This window comes from Mauremys mutica, chromosome 6 (genome assembly GCF_020497125.1).
Source record: "Mauremys mutica isolate MM-2020 ecotype Southern chromosome 6, ASM2049712v1, whole genome shotgun sequence".
In the NCBI taxonomy this organism is placed as follows: Eukaryota; Metazoa; Chordata; order Testudines; family Geoemydidae; genus Mauremys; species Mauremys mutica.
The window spans coordinates 92,726,830-92,750,361 of NC_059077.1; the positions used below are offsets into that span (position 1 = coordinate 92,726,830).

General features: G+C 42.3%; 1 protein-coding gene across 1 annotated transcript; it reads left to right on the forward strand.

Annotated features, from left to right (window-relative positions):
• On the forward strand, positions 1-21,980 carry C6H9orf85 (chromosome 6 C9orf85 homolog). Its single transcript, XM_045021995.1, has 4 exons — positions 1-267; positions 15,055-15,161; positions 20,834-20,944; positions 21,621-21,980. The coding sequence occupies exons 1-4, from the start codon at positions 166-168 to the stop codon at positions 21,811-21,813; spliced, it is 513 nt and encodes a 170-aa protein (XP_044877930.1). The 5' UTR covers positions 1-165; the 3' UTR covers positions 21,814-21,980.
• The last annotated feature ends 1,552 nt before the right edge of the window (positions 21,981-23,532 follow it).

The window sequence follows — 23,532 nt, forward strand, 5'->3', positions numbered from 1 at the left end:
AAAGCAGCCGATTGACATTGATCCCCAGCCAATGGGAGAGCTCGATTGCCTTTGGCGCCGCAGCCAATCGGGTTACGAGGCCGGCGGTGGGGTGGGACGAGAGGTTCCGGGTCAGGGGGCGGGCCAGGGAGCCACGTGCGGCGGCGGTGACCCCGGTGCGGGAGGATGAGTTCCCAGAGGGGGAACGTGGCCCGCTCACGGCCCCAAAGACACCAGAACTCGCGAGTTTTCAAAAATGACAAGTATGACAAAAGCGCCCAGCGCAAGGTACGGAGCGGCCGGGCCGGGGGGAGGCGCTGCCAGGGCCCCGCGCCGAGGGGTTCCCCTGACAGAGCGCTGAAGTGCTGCGAGTAGCCGGACCTAGGGCCCCCGTGTGCCCGGGCCGTCTGCAGAGCTGTTGGGCGGGGCGGAAGTGGGGAACTTGAGCAGGGGTGCACGTGAGGTGCTGCGGCAAGTCCGTCACGTGCCCTGTCCACTGGCCCGTGCTGAGCAATCGTCGTTAACGTGCGATAAACAGCCGTTAAACCTCTAAGCTGAGCAGGGTGCGAGCGGGGAAGCGCTAGTTTGTGCTGGCCGGCTGGGAGCCCCCGAGCTGGAGAACTGGGGGCCGGGGAGGTGGCGCATTGTTTGTACAAGGGAGGTTTAGGGTTATGGGCAGCTGCCCGACTAGCTGAAATGACTAATAACCTCACCTGGTATCGTTAAAAACCAGGCATGGAGGCCACGTCTGGGGAAGAACGCGCTCTCCAGCCCGCTAATGGGAGAAGGGGAGGGGTAGCTTCAGCTCCCAGTCTGTTGGCTAAGTGTAAACCTGCCTAAACTGGAATGTAAAGGGACCCTTTGTCAGCCTAGCTTAGGCCAGAAATGTAGGGTTTGTGTAATAATACTGGTACAGCCTAAGGTCTCAGGAGTTTACTAACATATGCCTTAAGTTATTAACACCACCTCTGGAAGCTAGGTAAATATCCCCATTTTACAGATGGGAAACTTTGCCATTGAATCATTTACTGGTTTGTTACAGATGCAAACCAAAGTCTTTGAATGGTTTCTCAACTTTGTGAGCGGCTCTGGCTGACTTAAGTCTAATAAAACCATGCAAGATTCACGGGTTTTCTTAATGCTGAACTGACAAACTTCTTTTTGGGATTTATTTTCAGTTTTAGGATTAATTCAAAACAAAAACTCATGGTGTGTGTACACCTCTGAGACACAAAACTGAAACAAACATTCAGATGGACCCTGATCATTATAACCTGACAGTTTCACATAGTTCACCATCCTGCAATAAAGGTTTAAATACTCATAACTAACTTCACTAAAATTTATATAGAAATTGTTCTTTATTTTTTTGTAGTTACTGGTTATGTACACGTAATATTTCAATTGTTTATAGTAATTTTTAAGTTGTACAGTACTGAGGACCTTAACTAGGACTGTTTATTATGATGATCTTCTGGATAAGGCATAGACTGAGAATCAACAATCTGAATTCTGGTCTTGACTCTGTCATTAACTTGTTTGTGCTAGTGCATCACAACCAAAATATGCTGGCTCAAAACCAAAACTGGCTACTCTAATTCTCTCTCTAGACCAGCAGTTCTCAGACTATGGGGTGGACCTCTCTAGAGAGGCACAAACTCTGCTACTTTTTTTTTTTATAAGAGATCTGGCTGTCAGCCCCAGATGGTTGGGGCTTGTGCAGAAAGGCTGTCACACCTGGGTGGCAGGGATAAAGGGGACAGCTGGTGCCCTGCAACCTCTGGCTCTTCTCCCTCTCCCAATCTCTCACTGGAAGGCAGCCTGGGATCAGGCTTTCCTTCTGCTCACAGTCAATCCCTCCCCTGGAGGCAGTGGGTCTCCAGCTGTTAGCCCCAGGGTGGCAGCAGCAGTAAGAATGGCAATGGGGCATTAAGTTTTCTGTGAAAAATTATATAGACAAAAATCACTCTTCAAATTGCCACCCTTGCTTCTATGCTATTGCTGGCATCCTGCTGCCTTCAGAGCTGGGTGCCCAGCCAGCAACTGCTGCTCTCCACTCTGCCTCCAAAGCTCTGTGGTGGTACTTTTGTGAGGAGAAGGGTGTAAATGACTACAGACACAAACGGGAGGGCATCTGGTCTAATAAGTTCAAGAACCACTGCTCTAAACTGAAGTTAATTAATATAGAGTTGTAAAAAAAAAAATCATATTACTAATTTCTGGTGGCATTAAGAACAAAGGATTTATATTTCTTGTCAATATCTCTAAGGGTATGTCTACACTATGAAATTAGGTCGATTTGATACAGTCGATTGTATGTGTCCCCACTAAGCACATTAAGTCGGCGGAGTGCATCCAGAGTACTGAGGCTAGCATCGACTTTCGGAGTGTTGCACTGTGGTAGCTATCCCACAGTTCCTGCAGTCTCCACCGCCCATGTGAATTCTGGGTTGAGCTCCCAGCGCCTGATGGGGCAAAAACATTGTTGCGGGTGGTTCTGGGTACATGTCGTCAGGCCTCCCCCGCCCTCCACACACGTAGTGAGAGCAACAGCTAAGAATCTTTTTGCACCTTTTTCTGCGCAGACGCCATACCACGGCAAGCATGGAGTCTGCTCAGATTGCCCTAGCAGTTATGAGCACTGTGACCGCCACACGCATTATCCTGCAATGTATGCAGCACCAGAACCTGCAAAAGCAGGCAAGGAGGCAACAGCAGCGTGGTGACGAGAGTGATGAGGACATGGACACAGACTTCTCTCAAAGCACGGGCCCTGGCAATTTGGATATCATCATGGTAATGGGGCAGGTTCATGCCATGGAATGCTGAATCTGGGCCTGGGAAACAAGCACAGACTGGTGGGACCACATAATGTTGCGGGTCTGGGACGATTCCCAGTGGCTGTGAAACTTTCGCATACGTAAGGGCACTTTCATGGAACTTTGACTTGCTTTCCCCTGCCCTGAAGCACAAGAATACCAAGATGAGAGCAGCCCTCACAGTTCACAAGCAAGTAGTGATAGCCCTCTGGAAGCTTGCAATGCCAGACAGCTACCGGTCAGTCGAGAATCAATTTGGAGTGGGGAAATCTACTGTGGGGGCTGCTGTGATCCAAGTAGCCCACGCAATAAAAGATCTACTGATATCAAGAGTAGTGACTCTGGGAAATGCTGCAATTGGATTCCCTAACTGTGGTGGGGTGATAGATGGAACGCATATCCCTATCTTGGGACCAGAGCACCAAGGCAGCCAGTACATAAACCGAAAGGGGTACTTTCCAATGGTGCTGCAAGCACTGCTGGATTACAAGGGATGTTTCACCAACATCAACATGGGATGACCGGGAAAAGTACATGACGCTCGCATCTTTAGGAACTCTGGTCTGTGTGAACGGCTGCAGCAAGGGACTTACTTTCCAGACCAGAAAATAACCGTTGGGGATGTTGAAATGCCTATAGTTATCCTTGGGGACCCAGCCTACCCCTTAATGCCATGGCCCATGAAGCCGTACACAGGCACCTATAGGCTGAGCAAGTACAGAATGGCGGTAGAATGTGCCTTCAGATGTTTAAAAGCGCGCTTGTGCAGTTTACTGACTCGGTTAGACTTCAGTGAAACCAATTTTCCCATTGTTATTACTGCTTGCTGTGTGTGCTCCACAATATCTGTGAGAGTAAGGGGGAGATGTTTATGGCAGGGTGGGAGGTTGAGGCAAATCGCCTGGCCGCTGATTATGTGCAGCCAGACACCAAGGCAGTTAGAAGAGCACAGCAGGGCACGCTGCACCTCAGAGAAGCTTTGAAAACCAGTTTCATGACTGGCCAGGCTACGGTGTGAAAGTTCTGTTTATCCTTGATGAAAATCCACCCCCTTGGTTCTCTCTACTTCCCTGTAAGCCAACTGCCCTCCCCTCCCCACTTCGATCACCACTTGCAGAGGCAATAAAGTCATTGTTTCATATTCAAGCATTCTTTATTACTTTATCATACAAATGAGGGGATAACTGCCAAGGTAGCCCAGGAGGGGTGGACAAGGCCACATTGCACTTCAAAACTTATTGAATGCCAGCCTTTTGTTGCTTGAGCAGTTCTTTGGGGTGGAGTGGTTGGGTGCCCAGAGCCCCCCCCCCACCACATTCTTGGGCATCTGGGTGAGGAGGCTATGGAACTTGGGGAGGAGGGCGGTTGGTTGCACAGGATCTGCAGCGGCAGTCTGTGCTCCTGCTGCCTTTCCTGCATCTCAACAATACTCTGGAGAATCAGTTTGATCTTCTAGTAGCCTCAGCATTGCATCCTGCCTCTTCTCATCACGCTGCCGCCACCTATCATCTTGATCCTGCCACATGTCCTTGCGTTCATTTAGTGCTTTCCTGCACTCTGACATTGTCTGCCTCCATGCATTCTGCTGGGTTCTTTCAGTGTGGGAGGACTGCATGAGCCCAGAGAACATTTCATTGTGAGTGCGATTTTTTTCACCTTCTAATCTTCGCTAGCCTCTGGGACACAGATGATACAGGGAGCGTTGAAACATTTGCTCTCACTAGATGTGATCTGATTTGGTGCTCTTTGTCTGTTATTAGTACCTCACATTGACATGGGACCTGTTTGCACTTGGACAACTGCCACCTGTAACACTGACAAATAAGAAGTTATTTTAACTGGAGTAGTTTGTGCAGTGTATACAGTCACATTCTTTGTTTACATATTGAGAGTTTGTCATTGCTGTACAATTTTTTTTTTTTGGTTGTGGACTGACTCTTTATCCTGAATCTGCAGGTTTTGTAGTGAAATTGTAGTTTTGTGTGTATCTTTATACAGAAGACTTTTATTTATAGCTGTCACGTATTTTAATTATGAAGGGTAGGGCTGTTAGTGTGCCATTTGTGAGTTTTAGTACAGTACATGATGTTAGTTTGAAGTCATTGGTTACAGTGGCATAGGAGAGAGAGGCTTGGGAATAGGTTGTGGTCTCTGTTGTGATATCAACTTCTGTTATGTATCATTGGAACCACTGCCAGATGTAAAAACAAAAGGTTAAACTGAATTTTGCATAGCAACGAGTACATTACCTCTCATTATGCATATCTAACATGTCAAACACCTACCTGAGATTAATGCACACTGACAATTTGTTCCTTGCCACTGCACCCAATCTCAGATCAGCATTTTGTAGTGCACTTCAAGAATCCCCGCCCCCAACAACTTTCAGTTCTCTTCTTTAGAATGAAGAACAACTTCCTTAAAGTTTAAAAGGATATCCCCAGAATATCTACTTGCGATAATAAAATAGGGAGTGTACCCTAAAGAGGGCTATAATTTCAGTGTCTTCACACTTTTTCCAAAGAGATGTGCCTGTGATAATCCACTCTTCCTCCTCCTCCTCTTGATGTTTCTTCTCTCCCCCCCACCCCCCTTCATAATTTCCACATTGAGTCACTTACTACTAGTAGGGGAAGGCCTTATCAAAAGCTTGTTTTGTTTGGGTTTGAACACAGTTATGGGTGGGATCAGTCTAATCACCTCTAATCAGTCTAGTCACCTCTTTAGCTGGTGACTACTACATTGCAAGTGTTGTTTCCTGCTCTGAGAAACTGACACGGACCAGTTAGCTATACTCACAGGGCCACTGCAACCTGTCTTTCTGGTTCATGAATGTGTATGAAGCCATTGGAAGTTTTAGTCCATTAATAATCTTATAGGCAGCCAAGGGAGCATGTAAAGTACCAAACCATGTTCATTCCTGCCTTTGTTGATCAATTAGCATAATGCACAAATTTGAATTGCATTCTACCCCGTTTTAATAGAATAACTGAGTTAAACAATTGAAAATGGAAGAAGTTATTCCACTTTCACTCACTGCTTCTCTGCGTTGATGAAGTCCAGCATGAGTCAGGTGCCCTCAGTGGACGGCAAGTTCACAGCTCCAGAATTTTTTTGTTTTTAGCAGCATCACTTGGTTTTCACCTGGATTATGTTTTTAGCCAAAAAAAGTCCCCGTAATAGAAAAAACTAAAAATATTCCCATGTTACAGTCTAGATGTCAAGTGTGGGGTTTTATTTATTTTTACAACGTGGTAATTTTTGGCTGGTTAAATTCTTATACATTGACTATAACTGGGGCTTCTGATTTTTGGTTGTAGCTGATAAAAACCCTCCGTACAAACAAAATATTGGTGTTTATCCAATAAACACCAGAAATGTTTATGTGTAGACAAGCCCTAGATACAAGTAATGTGTAGAGTCATAACATGGACTAGAGATATGATTTCTAAAGCACACTAAATGTGTTGCATATTAGTTGGTCTCTGTAGACCCTGCTGGTGCACAAGAGATTCCCAAATGCACTTCAGCATAGTGCTGTTTTAACATTACTACTGTTTCAAGTACCAAGAGGACATTAAAGACATTACTCAATACAGTATACAAAAGAGTTCCAAATCCCTCTGATTTTTGGACATCTACAGAAAACTTCAAAATTGCTTAAACAAACAAACAAACCCCGCCCCCCAAAGTGAAACTAACAAACCTGGAAAGCCAGAAGCCCTATAAATAACACATACAATAGCTGGCAGCTACTCCCACATGTTTAGCTCTCTTGTGGTTCCACCCAACCAAGCCCTCTGACTGATTACTACATTTCACTTTGTCTGCTGCACAAACACCACAGGTTGGAATGGCGTAGGAGATGCTGGCAAGGCATCAGAGGACAGGGGACAGACAGGCTTACAGGCATTCTGCAACAGCCTCTGTTGCAGAGGAGCAGGCAAACTGCTATTCTCTTCCATTTCTGTATCTGATTTGAAATTGCCCTTTTGGTTTTTAAAGCTCTGGATTGTTTCTCCCTTCCACTGACTGCAAATCCAGCTACACATCTGTGGGCTCCTTTTGTTTTATGATACAGGTCTCTTCTCTTTATTCGTTTGTTTCACTATAGGTCTGGTAGGGGTTTCCACTTGCACTGCTCGGTCTGTTTAAAACATTTTCCTGCCCCTATTCCTAACTACTTCTACTCTTTACATCTGTATAATTTTTTTTTTTAGATTAAAATTGTGGTATTGTGTTTTCGGGACCCAAGACGATAAAATTACATTCTTGTTTAGGCATCATGCTATTATTTCCATAGCATTTTATCATAATTTGACTAAAAATATTTATTTGAAAATTGTTGGTGGTTATTGATAGGTCAGTTTTCCTGGGTTGTTTTTTTTAAGCTTTGAATTGAGTATCAAAATGGCATTCAACATATGTGATTTCTGACAATCTTAAATCCAAAAGAAAAAGGAATCTTCAGATAACTAAATACTAATTATGCCAATGAAGACAAGGTAATTAGATAAATGTTAATTATACTTTAGCTATTAAGAAATTGGACTAGTTCTTCAAATTGTAAAGTGATTTGCTACATTTGTATTACCCTTTATTAAAGATTCTCACGTGTACTTTTCAAATAAAAGTCTCTGGTACTACTCAGTGCATGTCTTTGTGGGAGAGGACCTCAGATGAGAGCTCTGTAGGTTCATATTATTGAAGCATATGTTGCTGGAACTGTAGAAGACTGGGCATATGAGTCATAGCTTCTTTGTCTTGTGAGCCAGTCACCTGATCTTAACTTAAGGTGAACTTTGGAGTTTCAGTGTAAAAAGGAAAAAAGTTAAATTATGACTAATATGGGCAGGGCTGGGCTCCGACTAAGGAAGTTGAGGGATTGGGGAGGATGGGGGGAGAAAAAGCATGTATCTTTAATTGATGTTCCTGTGAGACTTGTTTAAAACTAACATACCTCAGAATTGAAAAAATATACAATATGCTGATTGCTTTCATTGCTATATGCCAGCTGGTTTCTGCAGGAACAGGGCTAGTACAGGAAACCTACTGGCAACAGGAAATGAGCATCATTCTTTGTCTGATGATGATAGTGTTCAGTGCTTCATGTCTCCATTAAAATGAACTCAGGATTTCTCATAGCTTCACAAACAGGTATTTATCTATCAACTATGAATTATTTCCAACTAGTACTTGGAAAAGTATGTGTTCTTCAGCGTTATTACATGCATTGCAATTCTCTTGGGTATGGCCCCGTGCATTCCAAGTACATTACACATTGCTGATCCTATCTTTGTCATCACTCCAGTAGTAAATGTTTCCTTCTCCAGTACCAGTCACAGTGTATTATTGGAAATTAGTGAAGTATCTGTAAGGGACGCTGACTCCTTTTTTAAAAGTACACTACTTAACAGTAATGAAGTTATTGTTAAGCAGTGTCGTGTTGTACCTCCGTAACATATTAAAATGGCTAATGATACAAAGATGGTCTTAGGAATACAAATTACTGCATACTGATTCAGGAGTATGTTTGGGGGGCGGGCGGGAGAGAAAATATTATGCACTGGTTTGCAGAGCTTTAAATTTTAACTCAGACTACAGTACTAAGTTTTGCAATTAAATTTATCCTAAATGAGTATGGTTGAGACAATAGGAAAAGGACTCTTAGCTGAAAACAAATCGGTCATTTTCAGAATGGTCTGTTTTAAAGGGAAGGTCCATATTTTAGTACTTTATCCCAGAGTTCTGTTTTTTTAAACATCACACTGTAAATTAGTATACAAAAAAGGCACATACCTAAAGGTGCCTTTAAAAGCATGCAAATGACGAAGTGGGTATTCAGCCACGAAAGCTCATGCTCCAGTACGTCTGTTAGTCTATAAGGTGCCAAAGGACTCTTTGCTGCTTTTACAGATCCAGACTAGCACGGTTACCCCTCTGATATTTAAAAGCATGGTGGCTGAAGTAAAGTTTTCTTCACAAATCCAAAAGGGTGCTAGGATGTTTATGCTGTGGTGATATCTCGAATATCTGATTACACTAATAAAAGTGTTAAAAGAATATTACGTTTGCAAGGCCAAGCACTCAGTTAGGAAAAAACAAAATTAAGGCTGCCTATGCAATTTCAATGTCTGGGAAGCCAAGGAGCTTTGGACTTGGCACAGAAAAGTTTTTCCTTAAAAAATAAAATAAAAATTGAAAAGTAGAGGCAGAGGCATTGCCGCCACTACTCCAACTCCCACTTTTAAGAGGTTTAGAGATAGCAATTCTAGGAAGGAATCAGCACTTAAGACTTGAGAGAATAGTTAGATATCAGGGTTGAAAGTTTGTGTCTGGGGCTGCCTGAGCAGGGAATGGCTACACTTGCAGATGTAGAGCGCTGTGAGTTAAACCCGCCTTCAGAGAGCGCAGTAGGGAAAGCGCTGCAGTCTGTCCACACTAACAGCTGCTTGCGCACTGGTGTGGCCACATTTGCAGCAGTTGCAGCGGCATTGGGAGCAGTGCATTATGGGCCGCTATCCCAGCATGCAAGTGACTGCAACGTGCTTTTCAAATGGGGTGGAATGGAGTGTGACAGGGAGCCTGTTGTGTGTATGTGGGGGGAGAGAGGGGGGAGGGCATGTCAGCATGCTGTTTTGTAAGTTCAGACAGCAGCAGACCCCCATACATCCCTCCCCCCCCCACACACCTCTCTCACAGCATTCCACACTAATGACTTGCATGCCGGCTGTCAGAAACTGAGCTTTGAAAAGGCATTTCTGCATTCCTACAGGAGTTCAAAACAATGACAAGAGTGGCCACTTGACTTAAGGGGATTATGGGACGTTTCTGGAGGCTGATCAGAGAGCAGTAACCCAACACCTCGTTCACACCGACGCCCATGCATTGTAGCCAAGGTGCAGCAAACGTTATTCCTCTCACCGAGGTGGAGTACCAGCAGTGCTGTAGCCACGGAGTCAGGGTACTCTACATGCCTTGCCAGCATGGACGTGGAGTGAGCTAGGGCGCCTGGGGCTCCTTTATTATGCCGTAACTCGCAAGTGTACCCAAGTCCTCAGTGAAGCAACCAGTTTCTGTTCCACTTGTATTCCCTCTGGAATGAAAAGTGGAAGATTCTTTCTACTGTTCCCCATCTCAGGCTTTGTTTTCTGTTCACTCAAGGAGGAACTCACTGCCAGATCATTCTTCTTTTTCTGGTGATGCTGAGGATCTCTTTGGAATTGAGGATTAAAATCTAAGGGCTCTTCAAATCAGTCTTTAAAAAACAAAACCAAAAAGAAGCAAGCAGCCTTTCCAAACAAGTATGGTACTTGTAACATTGATTCCCCACCACCCAAAATAACCCCAGAAACCCTGTAATAAAACAGACAACCAGCACAACAAAAACCCATATTCCAAGCAGAATTTTCCACACCCCCCGCCAAAAGATAGATGAGCCAGAGGATTCATGAAGCCTATTAGCAACTTCACTATTGTGGTTGACCATATGGAGAAGATGCTTAGATACTATAGAAATGGTGGACGGTATGAAACTTTAAAATAGATAGAAACAGATTGAAAGATGAGCTAGTATTTTCAAAGGAACCTATTAAAAAAAAAAAAAGAGTTTGGACATCTAATTCCCTTAAACTCCTTTGGAAATCCCAGCCTTACTTTTTGAATGTGTATTTGTTATAGTAAAAAATACATTCTTGTTTATACGTAGTATAATTACTGCAGTTTTCCTTTAAGACTACAATTAGTTTTATTAATTAGTAAATCATCTTGATGTGTACTAGTCGGCTACTTCAGATTTTTAAACATCTCTCAACACTAACAGATCTATTCAGACAATTTGGGTAATTTTTAGTCTGCAGAATGTCTCACCAACACACTTTTTTGTAGTCCCCCCTCTCCCCCAAAACCCATAAAAAACCCCAAACCCACACATTTTTCTCCAGTTAAGATTGTTTTAACACGTGCAAATGAAAAGGCTAGTGGTTTCTTTTCCACTGAAAAAAGTATTTGAACTTATCATTGATCTAATTTTTTACTACACTTTTATGTAAGCATCTCTATTGATGCAGTCACTTGTCAGTTATGCAGTTTTTTTGAATGTCTTGTACTATGCCTCTTTGTAATTAGCTATACCTGTAGAAAGTATGCAAAAAAATCTGGTAATATCACTGCTTTTTCCATTTTACTGTGATATTTTTGGGCTTAGTTACTTCACACATCTTAAATCAACTATTGTACGTTTTGTAGATGAATTCTCACAGGATTCATCGCTATGATCAGATAATATTTGTATGTCTGAAATGGCTATAATTATTAGTGATCCTCCATTTTGTTTTCTCAAGCAGTTCTGGTTTTCCAGGTGTGGTTTCTTTTTAATTTTTGGCTCTACTCTAAACCTAGTTTAAAAAAAAAAAAGGAGGGGGGGGGTTTGTCCAACTAGAAGTACATATTCCATCGCCAGTTCATAGCAATTGGAAGAAGCATTACCCTTCTTAATGACTCATAGGAAGTCAAACCTCATATTATTTGTTTTTTAATTTATTAAACAGAACACAAGTATTCTTGACAAAGAAAATGCTTTGTACAACTTGTGATGCCAGTAAAACATGGTGACAGCTTTTTGGTTTTTTTAATAAAGGGAGTAGATACTGGAAACTCTTCAAGGAACAAAGGTGGGAAAGAACTTGCTGGCCCAGATTTGATTTCTCTCCTGAATCCCACATATGGTAGATAAGACCCCTTTGGTTAGATATTTAAACTTAAAATTTTAAAGAAAAGTAAGAATCCTTTCCCTTTGTTTTTTTTCCTGTACCAGCAAAAAAAAATAAAAAAAATACCGCAACCTCTTTTATGCAGCTGCAAAGTACTTGTGAAGCTTCAGTAGCTCGGTAGCTTCCCCTCCCACTTATGGTAGGTTTTCCTTGAAAAGGTCTGTATGGCTGATTACCAGAAGGATTCTAAGGGCTTGGCTACACTTACAAGTTGCAGCGCTGGGAGTTACAGCGCTGGTCATGCAGCTGTGGAAGGGCCAGCGCTGGAGTGTGGCCACACTGACAGCTACCAGCGCTGCAGTGTGGCCACACTTGCAGCACTTTCCAGCGCTGTATTGAGAGGTGCATTGTGGGCAGCTATCCCACAGAGCACCTCGTCCCGTTTTGGCGCCGTTTTGGCGCTGAGTATTGTGGGAAGGGGAAGGAAGTGTGCGGGTCATTCCGCTTCCTGTTTGCCAGCGCCCCGTGGTGCATCGCTTCACATCCCAGCATTCACTCTTTCCAGCAGCGTTTGGCGCCATTGTGAGTGTCTTTCTGTTACTCTCTGTGTGAATCGCGATTTCTGTGGCAAATGGAGCCCGATCTGCTGAGGACTCTGCTGATGAGTGTCACCAGCACAACACGTTTGGCAGTCCAGTTCAGCTCCAAAGTGACAGTGAGGATTCCGACGATGATATCAATATGGATTTGCCTGCCGCGTGTGACACTAAAGTGCTTGCAAATGCTCGTGGATGGCTTTGCACACATGGGTTTCCCTAACTGTGGAGGGGCAATAGATGGGACGCATATTCCTATTCTGGCCCCCCCCCACCTGGCATCAGAGTACGTTAATCGGAAGGGGTATTTCTCTATGGTTCTCCAGGCGCTTGTGGATCACCGCGGGCGTTTCATTGACATTTACACAGGCTGGCCTGGAAAGGTGCATGATGCACGCATCTTTCGGAACAGTGGCCTGTTCAGGAAGATGCAGGCAGGGACTTTTTTCCCAGACAGGAAGATCACAGTAGGGGATGTCGAAATGCCCACTGTGATCCTTGGAGACCCCGCGTACCCGTTACTGCCTTGGCTCATGAAACCCTATACAGGGAAGCTTGACAGGAGCAAGGACCGGTTCAACTACAGGCTGAGCCGGTGCAGAATGACTGTGGAGTGTGCTTTTGGGCGTTTAAAAGCCCGCTGGCGTTGCTTGTATGGGAAGCTAGACTTGGGGGAAAGCAGCATCCCCGCGGTTATATGCGCTTGCTGTACCCTCCATAATATTTGTGAAGGGAAGGGTGAAACCTAAGACAACTTTCAGGGGGCCTCCATCCTGGAAAAGTTAGGGTGGGTTTTTTTTGTTTTGAGGAGGCATGAGTAGCAATACATATTCTTCAGTGGTGCAGAGTAGGATTAGATGTCATGGTGACTAAAAGAATTAGCTTCTTGTCTACATTTGTTTCCATTACTTTTACTGCTGGTAGAGCTTTCCCAGTCCAAAACAATCACCATGTGCACAAATTTCCCAAAGTAAATAAGGCCTCAGGCAAAAGCGGAGGAGATGAAGGTAAGGGTAGGGTCTCTAGGTCACATCTGTGATGTGGGGGGAGAGCCAAGGATTGTACCCATCAGAGGAGATATGAGTAGTAATAGAATACTTCTTCCCAAAACTCTACTGTCCAGTTTTTGTCAGTTGCAATGGAAGGCTGAAGGGAAATGGCTGTCTGAGTCTTATTTCAGAACTTGTCTGTAGGACTGTGGGAAAAATTGTCACTAAAGAGGTAGGGGTGGTTATAGTGTAGAATATTTTTTGCAAATATTTTAAACTGCTAAGTAAATTGATTGGCCTTAAATCAGGTGGGAAGGAACATAAGCTTCTTGTATTCAGGTAGAATAAAAAATGGCTAAGGCGGTCAGAGAAATTCCTGAAAGTTTGAAGATTCAGTAGATAAAATGGATGTGCACTCAGCCTGAGGCTTATTAAAAGATCTAAGAACCTCTACTAAGGAAACTACTTCTTTGCACTCTTAACAATTACATCTATCTTAAGTAGGTAGGTATGGAAGATTAAATGAGTATTGGAATACAGTAACTCCTCGCTTAACGTAGTTATATTCCTGAAAAATGCTACTTTAAGCAAAACGATGTTAAGTGAATCCAGTTTCCCCATACGAATGAATGTAAATAGCGGGGATTAGGTTCCAGGGAAATTATTTTCACCAGACAAAAGACTATATATAGTGTACACACACTATAAGTTTTAAACAATTTAATACTGTACAGAGCAATGATGATTATGTAGCTTGGTTGAGGTGGTGGAGTCAGAGGGTGGGATATTTCCCAGGGAATGCCTTACTGCTAAATGATGAACTAGCACTCAGCTGAGCCCTTAAGGGTTAACACATTGTTGTTAATGTAGCCTCACACTCTCTATGGCAGCACGAGTGGAGGTAGGGGAGACAGCATGGCAGAGACAGACAGACACACACAGTGTGTGAGACTGCATTGCCCCTTTAAGTACACTGTCTTTTTAAGTTGATAAGCAAGTTGAGACAGCAGCTGCTGCCAGCAAGCTCCTTCTGTCCTGAGCCCTGTCATGTCCCCTGCTGCTCTGGGCTAGCTACCACACTGGTCTCTGTGGCCATTGCAAGAGCTGCTAATGTGGTCACGCTGTCAGTGAGGACAGACTACAGCGCTTTCCCTACTGCACTCTATGAAGGCTGGTTTAACTCAAAGCACTCTAGATCAGCAAGTGTAGCTATGCCCTAAGAAAGGAGGGGTGTTTAAGGAAGCCAAGGTTCCCTATGCCCTGGATAACTATTTTATAGTGCAACTAGTGATTTCTTCCTGTGTACTGTATTCTCATCTAATTCAGTGAATAGGACGACTTTTTTTTGTGTGGTGGTGGTGGGGCAAAATGTACCTATACTAAGCTTTCCCTCATCATGGAAACACTTTAGTTCAACTGATCATATTTCCTTTCTTTAAAAAGAAAAAAGGAACTTAGTTCATGGTATGGAAGACATTAAGTGTCCTCGTGGTGGTATAAGATGTGGCACTGCTTTTAGAAAAGTCCAAGGCTACCCACTTAATGTACATCATTGCTAAAGCCTAATATATTGTAAATTATAGGTATTAAACTTGTAACCTGTCTTCAGTGAACAAAGCTGGTGTCTCAAAATCCATTTCCATACTAAACAAACACATGCATTTTACTCTTTGGATGTAGTCTGGCAATGCTTACTTTTACTGATTTTTAGGAATGCTTGGAAGTGTTCAGTATCTTTATCACTAACATAAGAACAGGTAGATAAACATATGAACTCATTCTTGCACTGCCATTAGAATACATCTTTCCCCCAGTACTCTAGCTGCATGATATCAAAAGAAGATGGAATTACTTCATAAGAGGTGCTTTTTTTTTTTTTTACCTAAACTGATGAATAGTTGCTAATTGGTTGGTTTATAAAATGACACTTGAAGCACAATTTTTTTTTTTTTTTTTTTAGAAAATCAATGCAAAGCTTCATGATGGAGTGTGTCAGCGCTGTAAGGAAGTCTTGGAGTGGCGTGTAAAATTCAGCAAATACAAACCACTATCAAAACCGAAGAAATGGTGAGTCAACAATTACTTCACAGCTAATCACTGTATAATTTGTGAACCTCTTTTGGGGTGTACCATTTTTGGAAATTTCATTTTGATGTGTAGAAGAGATGTAATCCCTATTGTATTGAACTCTAAATTCAGTAGGCTGAAGTTCCAACAAAGCTTACAATGTTGTATTTACTTTATTAAAAAGTGTTATGTTCTCTTAAAAATGCAAACCAATGGGTGTTTTTTTGTTTTTATACTACATATATGGCACCTTTCATTAAAATTCCTAAACATCTTTGTGCATCACAGTGCTTGTGAGGGACCTAATTATCATAATCCTCTAAATAGACAGACCTGAGGCACAGAAACAAATGATTGTCCCAAGATTGCAAAGTCAGTCAGGGACACTGAAACTTCTCTATTTTTAGAGTACCCAAGATTAACTGCGGGGGGGAGGAGAAGGGGGAAAAGGGGTTGAATTTTTAACCAGATGAATGTATTTTTTTCAATCTTGGAGCCTGTCAAACCTCATTCAGTACTACCAAATGAATAACTGAATAGGCATCTAACAGAGCTATTGGGGGCCTAAAGAAACCCTTTTAGGACTTAATTACACTTTTTTTTTTAATGCAGGCAGAACTTCCTTGTCTGTAATTGGGCTTTAAAATAAAGTGTTGTTTCATAGGAATATATTGTATAAAATATGAATGGCCTCCATGCAGGTGATAGTTTTCATCAGTAGATTTTTCTTGTCATTCATAGAGATGGAAGAACATTAAAATCAAATCAACTTTATTTTAAAAAATTCTCTTCAGTAGCTGAGATAGAATAGATGGTTCTGGCAGTTATCAGATATTCCTTATTCTCAACATACACAAATAAAGGCTGCCACTATTACAAACTGCCCCTTATAAATGGACATCACTGGAGCTGTGAGGATGCACAGCTCAGCCTCTGCAGATTTAATTGCAGGATCAGGCCAAAATACGTAATTTTAGCTAATAGAATGCTTACTGATGTGCAGGTCACATTAAACAGATTACCAAAAATATTCTTAAAACATTCCTTTATTTTTTTAGAGTTGCAAAGTAATGTAAAGTAATGCACATTGAAAAAAATAACCCCAACTATACATACAACATGATGGGGGCTAATTTAGCTACAACAACTCAGGAAAAAGATCTTGGAGTCATCGTGGATAGTTCTCTGAAGATGTCCACGCAGTGTGCAGAGGTGGTTTAAAAAAAACCAAACAAACCAAACCCACCACACACACCAACCCAAAACAGGATGTTATAAATCATTAAAAAGGGGATAGAGAATAAGACGGAGAATATATTATTGTCCTTATATAAATTGATGGTATGCCCACTTCTTGAATACTGCGTACAGATGTGGTCTCATCTCAAAAGAAATACTGGCACTAGAAAAGGTTCAGAGAAAGGCAACTAAAATTATTAGGGGGTTGGAATGGGTCCCATAATCTGGAGATTAGCATCTTCAGTTGCAACTACTTCATACGATTAATTATACACTGGGTGTACATGGTTCTAAACTTAAACTGTTGAAAAACGCTACTCTGCAAAAAAGTACATACAAACACTTGCCCATTTTGCAGTTCCTCTATGTCTGCTGAAGTTATTGTCTTCGTTGCAGATTTTGGCAACTTGTACCATTTAATTTTTTGTGGATGTTACTTATAGATTTCAGAATTATGAATAGTGTCCTCCTAGAGCTCAAAATACTAAAACCAGAGTGAAAAATATCAATTGCTTCATAGTAACTTGAGTAACAAAGGCGATTTAATGGGTTACTAAGGGTGTGTGGTATGTTTGATCAATTTGGGAAAGCAAACAAAAACAGAATGTCAGTTTGCCTTCAAAGTTTAACTTTACTTTTAGAAAATTCCTAAAAATATCTCAAAAGACTCAGATATTCTTGCTTAGGGCCCCCAGTTGGCTAGCACCAGCTCTGTTCTGAGACATGAGGGAAAGATCACCATTCAGGCCATAAGTGGTAAAGAGGGAGAGGTCTGGGTTTTAAAGGGCTATTAAGGGACTAATTAATCTCTAAATTTCTCAACAGAGTTTAGTATTCTGAAACCAGTCAAGCTGCTGTTTAAGATAAAAAATGGACTGAAATATTCTTGTACAGCTTTTCCATCTTGTTCATGCTATCTTGGCTGCTGGAAATTAAGTGATCTAGTGTTATGTGACATTCCATCAATCATAACTCACTGATACTTGCCAGAAACCGGATGCAGAGGACATTTATAAAATGTAAGCAACATCCCATGAAGCTTACATGGTTCCATTCCAGACATGAAACTCAGACCAGGTTCTTCAGCTTTGCTAAGTTCAGGGGCGGCTCTAGCCATTTTGCAGCCCCAAGCACGGCGGCACGCCGCAGGGGCGCTCTGCTGGTAGCCGGTCCCGCGGCTCCGGTGGACCTCCCGCAGAAGTGCCTGCGGATGCTCCACTGAAGCCGTGGGACCAGCGGACCCTCCACAGGCACGTCTGCGGGAGGGACACCGGAGCCACCTGCCGCCCTCCCAGTGACCAGCAGAGCGCCCCCCGTGGCATGCCGCCCCAAGCACGCGCTTGGCGTGCTGGGGCCTGGAGCCGCCCCTGGCTAAGTTGATTGGTTCTGATTTGAGCCATAGTTTCAAAGCCATGTGAGATTTAGGATTGCTTAATTTTGAAGCAGCATTTCAAATAAAAATGCAGGGTGTCAGCTGAGGTACAGTAGAACCTCAGAATTAAACACCAGAGATACAAACTGACTGGTCAGCCACACATCTCACTTGGAACCAGAACTTTGTGATCAGGCAGCAGTAGAGACACGCTCCCGCCCCCAAATGCAGTACAGTACTGTTAAACCACTTTAAAAAAAGTTACGTTTAAAAAAAATTTGACAAGGAAAGGAAATTTTTTTAATTTAAATTAATATGGTTAGCAGCATTTTTCTTCTGCATAGTAGTTTCAAAGCTGATATTCAGTTATACATTTTTGGGGAAAAACATAAGGTTTTGTTCAGAGTTATGAACAACCTCCATTCCCAAGCTGTTCATAGCTGAGGTTCTACTGTAGTTTGGAAACCATGCAAAGGGAAACCAAAGAAAATGTTCCCACAAATATTTGTTTGGTGTCTGTTTGTTGTGTGCTTGCTTGCAGTTTATAGTGTGGTCTGTTCAGGGTGCTGTTGGCCAAGCAGCCTAGGAGGCAATATTGAATTCCTACAAGGCTCTAGCCTGCCATTCTTTTATCCCTAATTCTTCTAAAATCCCTTATCAAGGGGGCCAGGCTAACTCAGGGAGTACAGGTGGACAGAAGTCACTCACTGACAACATAAAGCATAATGGGCTGAAGATGTTGAGAGTGTGTGTAATGACAAAAGTATTCTTAAAAAAAAAATACTGAAAATAAATCTTATGACTTAATTCTGTGGCTAGTTCCATATGGTCCACTCCTAGAAAAGTTGAGCTCCTTTTAACAGGGATGGGATATGCAGTCCTCATGGCCAAAAGAGAAAAGGCCTCTTGCACTGTCTGTCTAAGTCTGGCTACTGATAAATCTGAATGGAAGGCAAGTAGTGGACATATCCCACTTCTACCCTCATCAGGGGTAGGCATGCTCTGAAGAACCAGTTTAGGATTCAGTGAAGACTATTTCAGTTGGCCTTCAACTTGGTTTGTTACTGAATTGAGTTAGTGAGAGCAGCTCCCCCTGCAAGTCTAAAAGTATCCCAGTAGTGGCTGCTCTTGACACTTGGATCACATTATTAGTTCCCAAAGCTTTCTTATGGCTTTCGTGGCTTCAGTAGAAGTTGAAATTTAAATTTATTTTTATTTTGTAAAGGAATATTCAGTGCTATAAAAATCACTAATTTTTAAAAGAAAATAGCCAGCTTGGTCCAAAAAACAACATTTTCATGAAAAAAATTGAAGTTTTGAGTTCAGATCAGATCCATTCTTAGCATTAAATTTAATCATGCTAGTTACTGAAACTAAAGCGCTTCGTGACAGTACATGAAGGGCTTATATTCTCAGAGAACCATGATTCCTGTGCACTTCAATGTCCTGAGGAGTTGGACATCCATGAATCACTATCTTTGAAGCATAGTGTAGTCTAGAGTAAGGTGAGACAAAGATTGGAGCCCAAGGAAGGGAGTTGTGTAGAAACCAGATAGTACGGAATACTGTAAAAGTGCATAGGTTAGTACTTTATGTTCTCCTTGAACTTTTTTGCATGAATGACATGTCTTTGGCTGGAAACTTTGCAGGGTCTGGGTGAGTACACCTTAGAAACCTTGCTGCTACAGGCTGAGCTTTTCACATCCTCTTCCAGGACATTACCACAGAAGATTTTAGAGCAGTTTATCTTGTGGTACTGTACATTCAAGCTCCATGACATCTGGTGCCCTGCAATGTCTGCACTGCAATGTAAGCCCAGGGTTAGTGGGACTCAAGTCCATGGAACCTGGGTCTGAAAGCCCAGACTTTAGCATCCATACTCATAGGAGCCCTGAGAATAAAGATCTTTGCCCTAGGCACCACACCTGTGCTCTAGTGTACACTTCCTGACCATTCCCTCAGTCCTCTTTTCACCAGCCTTTTCCTCAGGTTGATAATAGCACTAATCTTTAAAGAAAGCTTATTGGTGTTTAAGTTAAAATGGTTAGTTTTGCTTAGTCTTGTTTTAATGCTTGTTTGAACTTGCTTTCCTCAGTCTTTGAAACTAGCGCAACAGATGGTGACTGAAAGTTGTGGTTTAAAAAAGTAGTCCTCTTGCCCCAATAAAATGTTAATTACTAGCCCACCTGGTCCTTCCAAGAACTGGAAGAGTATCTGATGACTTGGTATCCAGCCTCTTTTGCTTCCTCTGCAAGACCCTCTGTGAAAGAAGCGGTGGGCTTGAATCCTTTGAGTGCTTCAGGGCTGAGAAGGGCTGGCTTTCAGGGTGGTGTTTTGGGTCTGACTATATTACATCAGAAATATCATCTTGGTTTTTGTCCAAAGAGAGGACCTTTGATATATCATGAATGTTTGAGTCATTCAAACTTGAAGGCAGTTTAACCTTCAGGCCAGATGTCTATCATTTTTATTTTGACAATAGCAACCAAAGCCTCTAAATGTTTGGAATAGTACACTGCTTCTTGTGGGTTTGGACTCAAGTCATTTTTTGTACATTGAAAAATTCAAAGGTGTATAATGTATTTTCTCTGCATCTGTAGTTTGCATTTATAAATTGCATATGACAGTACTATATTCTGCTTGGACTATTCTTGTCTGAGCCAAAGAAATACGAAAAGTTGTAGAGCTTTTAAAGAAACAGGCAGTGTTAGTGAACCAAACAGCATGCTCAAATAAGTGGACACAGATCTGTGTTCTATCATTTTGATCATTAAAAATTCTTCCCTCTTTTGGTCTAATTTTCCAAAACTGACATAAGTTAAAGAAAAGAAATGAGATAGTACAGTCAGACAATTAGTTAACATATTTCTTTAACATTAAGTAATATTTCATATGAGATTGGCATATACATACTTTATTATTACAGAAAGTAGTCTTCTCCCACTTTGGGGGGGGTCTGTAAAACTTTCCAATAACCAGTCTAATTGTTTCAAGAATTAGTTGAACATTCCAATTTGCTAATTAGCCATAATCACTCTAATATTGTTTTCCTTCTTAATAGTGTGAAGTGCCTCCAAAAGACTGTAAAGGATTCTTACCATATTATTTGTAGATCTTGTGCTTGTGAATTAGAAGTCTGTGCTAAATGTGGAAAGAAAGAAGAAATAGTTCTGTAAGTACTTCTGTGAAAGTTAATTACCTGCCCTAGTTGTAGCTCATGCATTCTCTTAACAAAACATGTTTGAAATTTCTAATGTTAGTATGCACTTTAAGTAACCGTGACAGGATTTAGCAGAAGACAGCAACCTCAGTCCTACAGAAATCAGGGGTGAAACTGCCATTGTCATTAGTGGGAATGAGATCAGGCCCAATAAGACTTTGTTTTAAATGCAATTTACCCTTTGCAACTAAGTCCTCTAAAATGGATTAAGAAGTTAAGTGCCATAAAATATGCACAAGCTAATTTACTGTTTGAATTTGTCATCTGATTATTCAGAATTACAGTAAGCAAAAAAAGAAACCAAACAAGGGTTGCTATAGAGCATAGCAACTATGCTATTTAGTGTTTTTATTGCTCTTGTGCCAGCAGCTTCTCTTTACTGAGCATCATGTATTAATTTGCTGATATGTGGCTTATGGCCAGCAACAGTTTGATATGTTGAACTATTCATGGATTCTCTTCAGGGACCTCTCTCTACTATTTCACTAGTTTTTCCATTCAGCAGAAGTAGAGTTATTTTTTGTTGTTTTTTGTTTTGTTTTTTTTAAAAAGTTCCCTCTGCTCCACTCCCGGTTTAATAATTAGATCCTGAAAGCCTGGCAGATAATACTTGTATGTTTCCATTTAGGATCAGTAAAGGACCAGAGAAGATGGAGAATGAGACTACTGGAAATTGCCAAAGAAAGATCAGTAGAAGAGAGGAGTCAGAGGAAAGTGATGAACTGGATTTTGACATTGACTTAGATGGCATGGACGAGAAGAATCCTGACATGCTTGAGGAACATTTTAAAAATATGAAGTTTGAAAGGACAGAAGTCTGAAACTGTTCCTGTAGAATCTTTATATGAAGGGCTAAAGTTCTAGTCTGGAAACTGTACAACTGAAGAAAAAAGTCAAAGTGATACCTACCTAGTATTTCCGCTATGACAGTTAAGTCTGACATTTGAGTGCTTAACACACTGCTAAAATAAATGGAACATTTATATTTGTGGGTTTTTTTTGAGAGAAATTCTATCTTTATGCAAGAGTGGGATTCCACAATAAAAAAAATTGTCAATTTCTGGTATACAGGGAGACATGGAGCCTTTCCACTCCCAGGTCATTGGTTTTAAAAATCATCCTGATTGGAAGTGTCTGAAACTCACTGTCATGTGACTATTTTGTTTGTGCAAAGTGAGTTACAGATCTAAGGCCAAAGTATTATGGACAAATGGCCGTATCACAGGAAGGAAAGTTAAACTGTCAAAAATAGTGCTAATGAATGATTCTGGAGACTAAGCTACTCTTAGTCATGCTAATATGCTCCAGAACAGGGTTCTACAGAGTACTGCCACTACCCCCACGCTTGCTGCTCATTTCGTGTGTAAATAGAGGATCTGAATGCTGTTATCGTGTGACGAAGTAGGGGATTTTTTTTATTTTTTCGTGGTTTTCCAATGGTCTGCATGCAGAGGGAGTGGGTCTCAGTGTCCCTGGGTGTTACTGGTTTAACAAGGTGAGGGGAGAGGACCGGAGAGGGAACTTGGGACCCCAGCCGATGGCCTGGAGGAGGGACACCCCAGTGGCTGGTGACCTGAGGGCCCAGAGACCCAGCTCAGGAGTCGCAGCTGGTTCTGGCCAGTGGGAGGACAATGGGCTGCAAAGAGAGGACCCCATGACCTAACCAGCCGGTTCCAGCCAGAGGAGGGAGGAGAGGAGGCCCAGACGACCCTGTTTACCTGGAAAGACGACAGTGGACAGAGGAGGGGCCTGGGGCTGATGATATCAGATGCCCAGCTGGGAAGCAAGGGCATTGGGGCTGGAGAGAGGAGGCAGGCAGGGCCGACCTGGATGCAGGGAAGACAGGGAATGTGCTGGGCTGAAGGAGGCCAGGCCTGAGAGTCAGAGTTTCCTGTGCTGTGTTCAATGCTCAATAAACCCTCCTGTTTTACGCTGGCTGAGAGTCACTCTGGTCTAGAGAACAGGGTTGCATCAACCCCTTTGGGGGGGGCGGAGGCCCCGGGGGCCCAGAGCGAGTGGACTCCCTGAGGGGGCCCATGGCGAGAGACAGACATGCTAAGGCTCAGAGAGGTGCGGCTCTGGGAGGTGGAGGGGCCTGACCCCAAGAGAGTAGACCCCTGGGAAAAGGGCTGTCTCACTGAAAGGAGTCCCCCCAACAGATTGCATGGGGCCAAGAATGGGCACGATCTGAGACTCCATGACACATGGTACCTCTCATAAGCAACAGTACTTCAACTGAAGTCATGTCATTAACATTTAAAATGTTAGGATTCCCAGTGTGGAAAGACCACACGCCTACTGTTTTTGGTTAGTGTATAGTTTGTTTCACACAACTGATCTTTCCTTTGTGAGCTGTATTTCTAATTCAGTTTGTCTTATGAGAAATAAATAGTGTCCTCTAGTGACAGTCACATATAACTGCATTTATTTTTCAGCAGTAATATTGCCAGGTTTGATCTCTAATCTAGTTCATATGTGCGTTTTTGTAGGAACAGCCTTTCTGAAATTAAAGCAAATCAGTTTTCTACATTTTGGAGAAA

Coding starts and splice junctions, on each gene's coding strand:
- C6H9orf85 (XM_045021995.1), top strand. CDS start 166: ATGAGTTCCCAGAGGGGGAACGTGGCCCGCTCACGGCCCCAAAGACAC. Junction 268..15,054: donor ACAAAAGCGCCCAGCGCAAG/GTACGGAGCGGC, acceptor TTTTTTTTTTAG/AAAATCAATGCAAAGCTTCA. Junction 15,162..20,833: donor CTATCAAAACCGAAGAAATG/GTGAGTCAACAA, acceptor CCTTCTTAATAG/TGTGAAGTGCCTCCAAAAGA.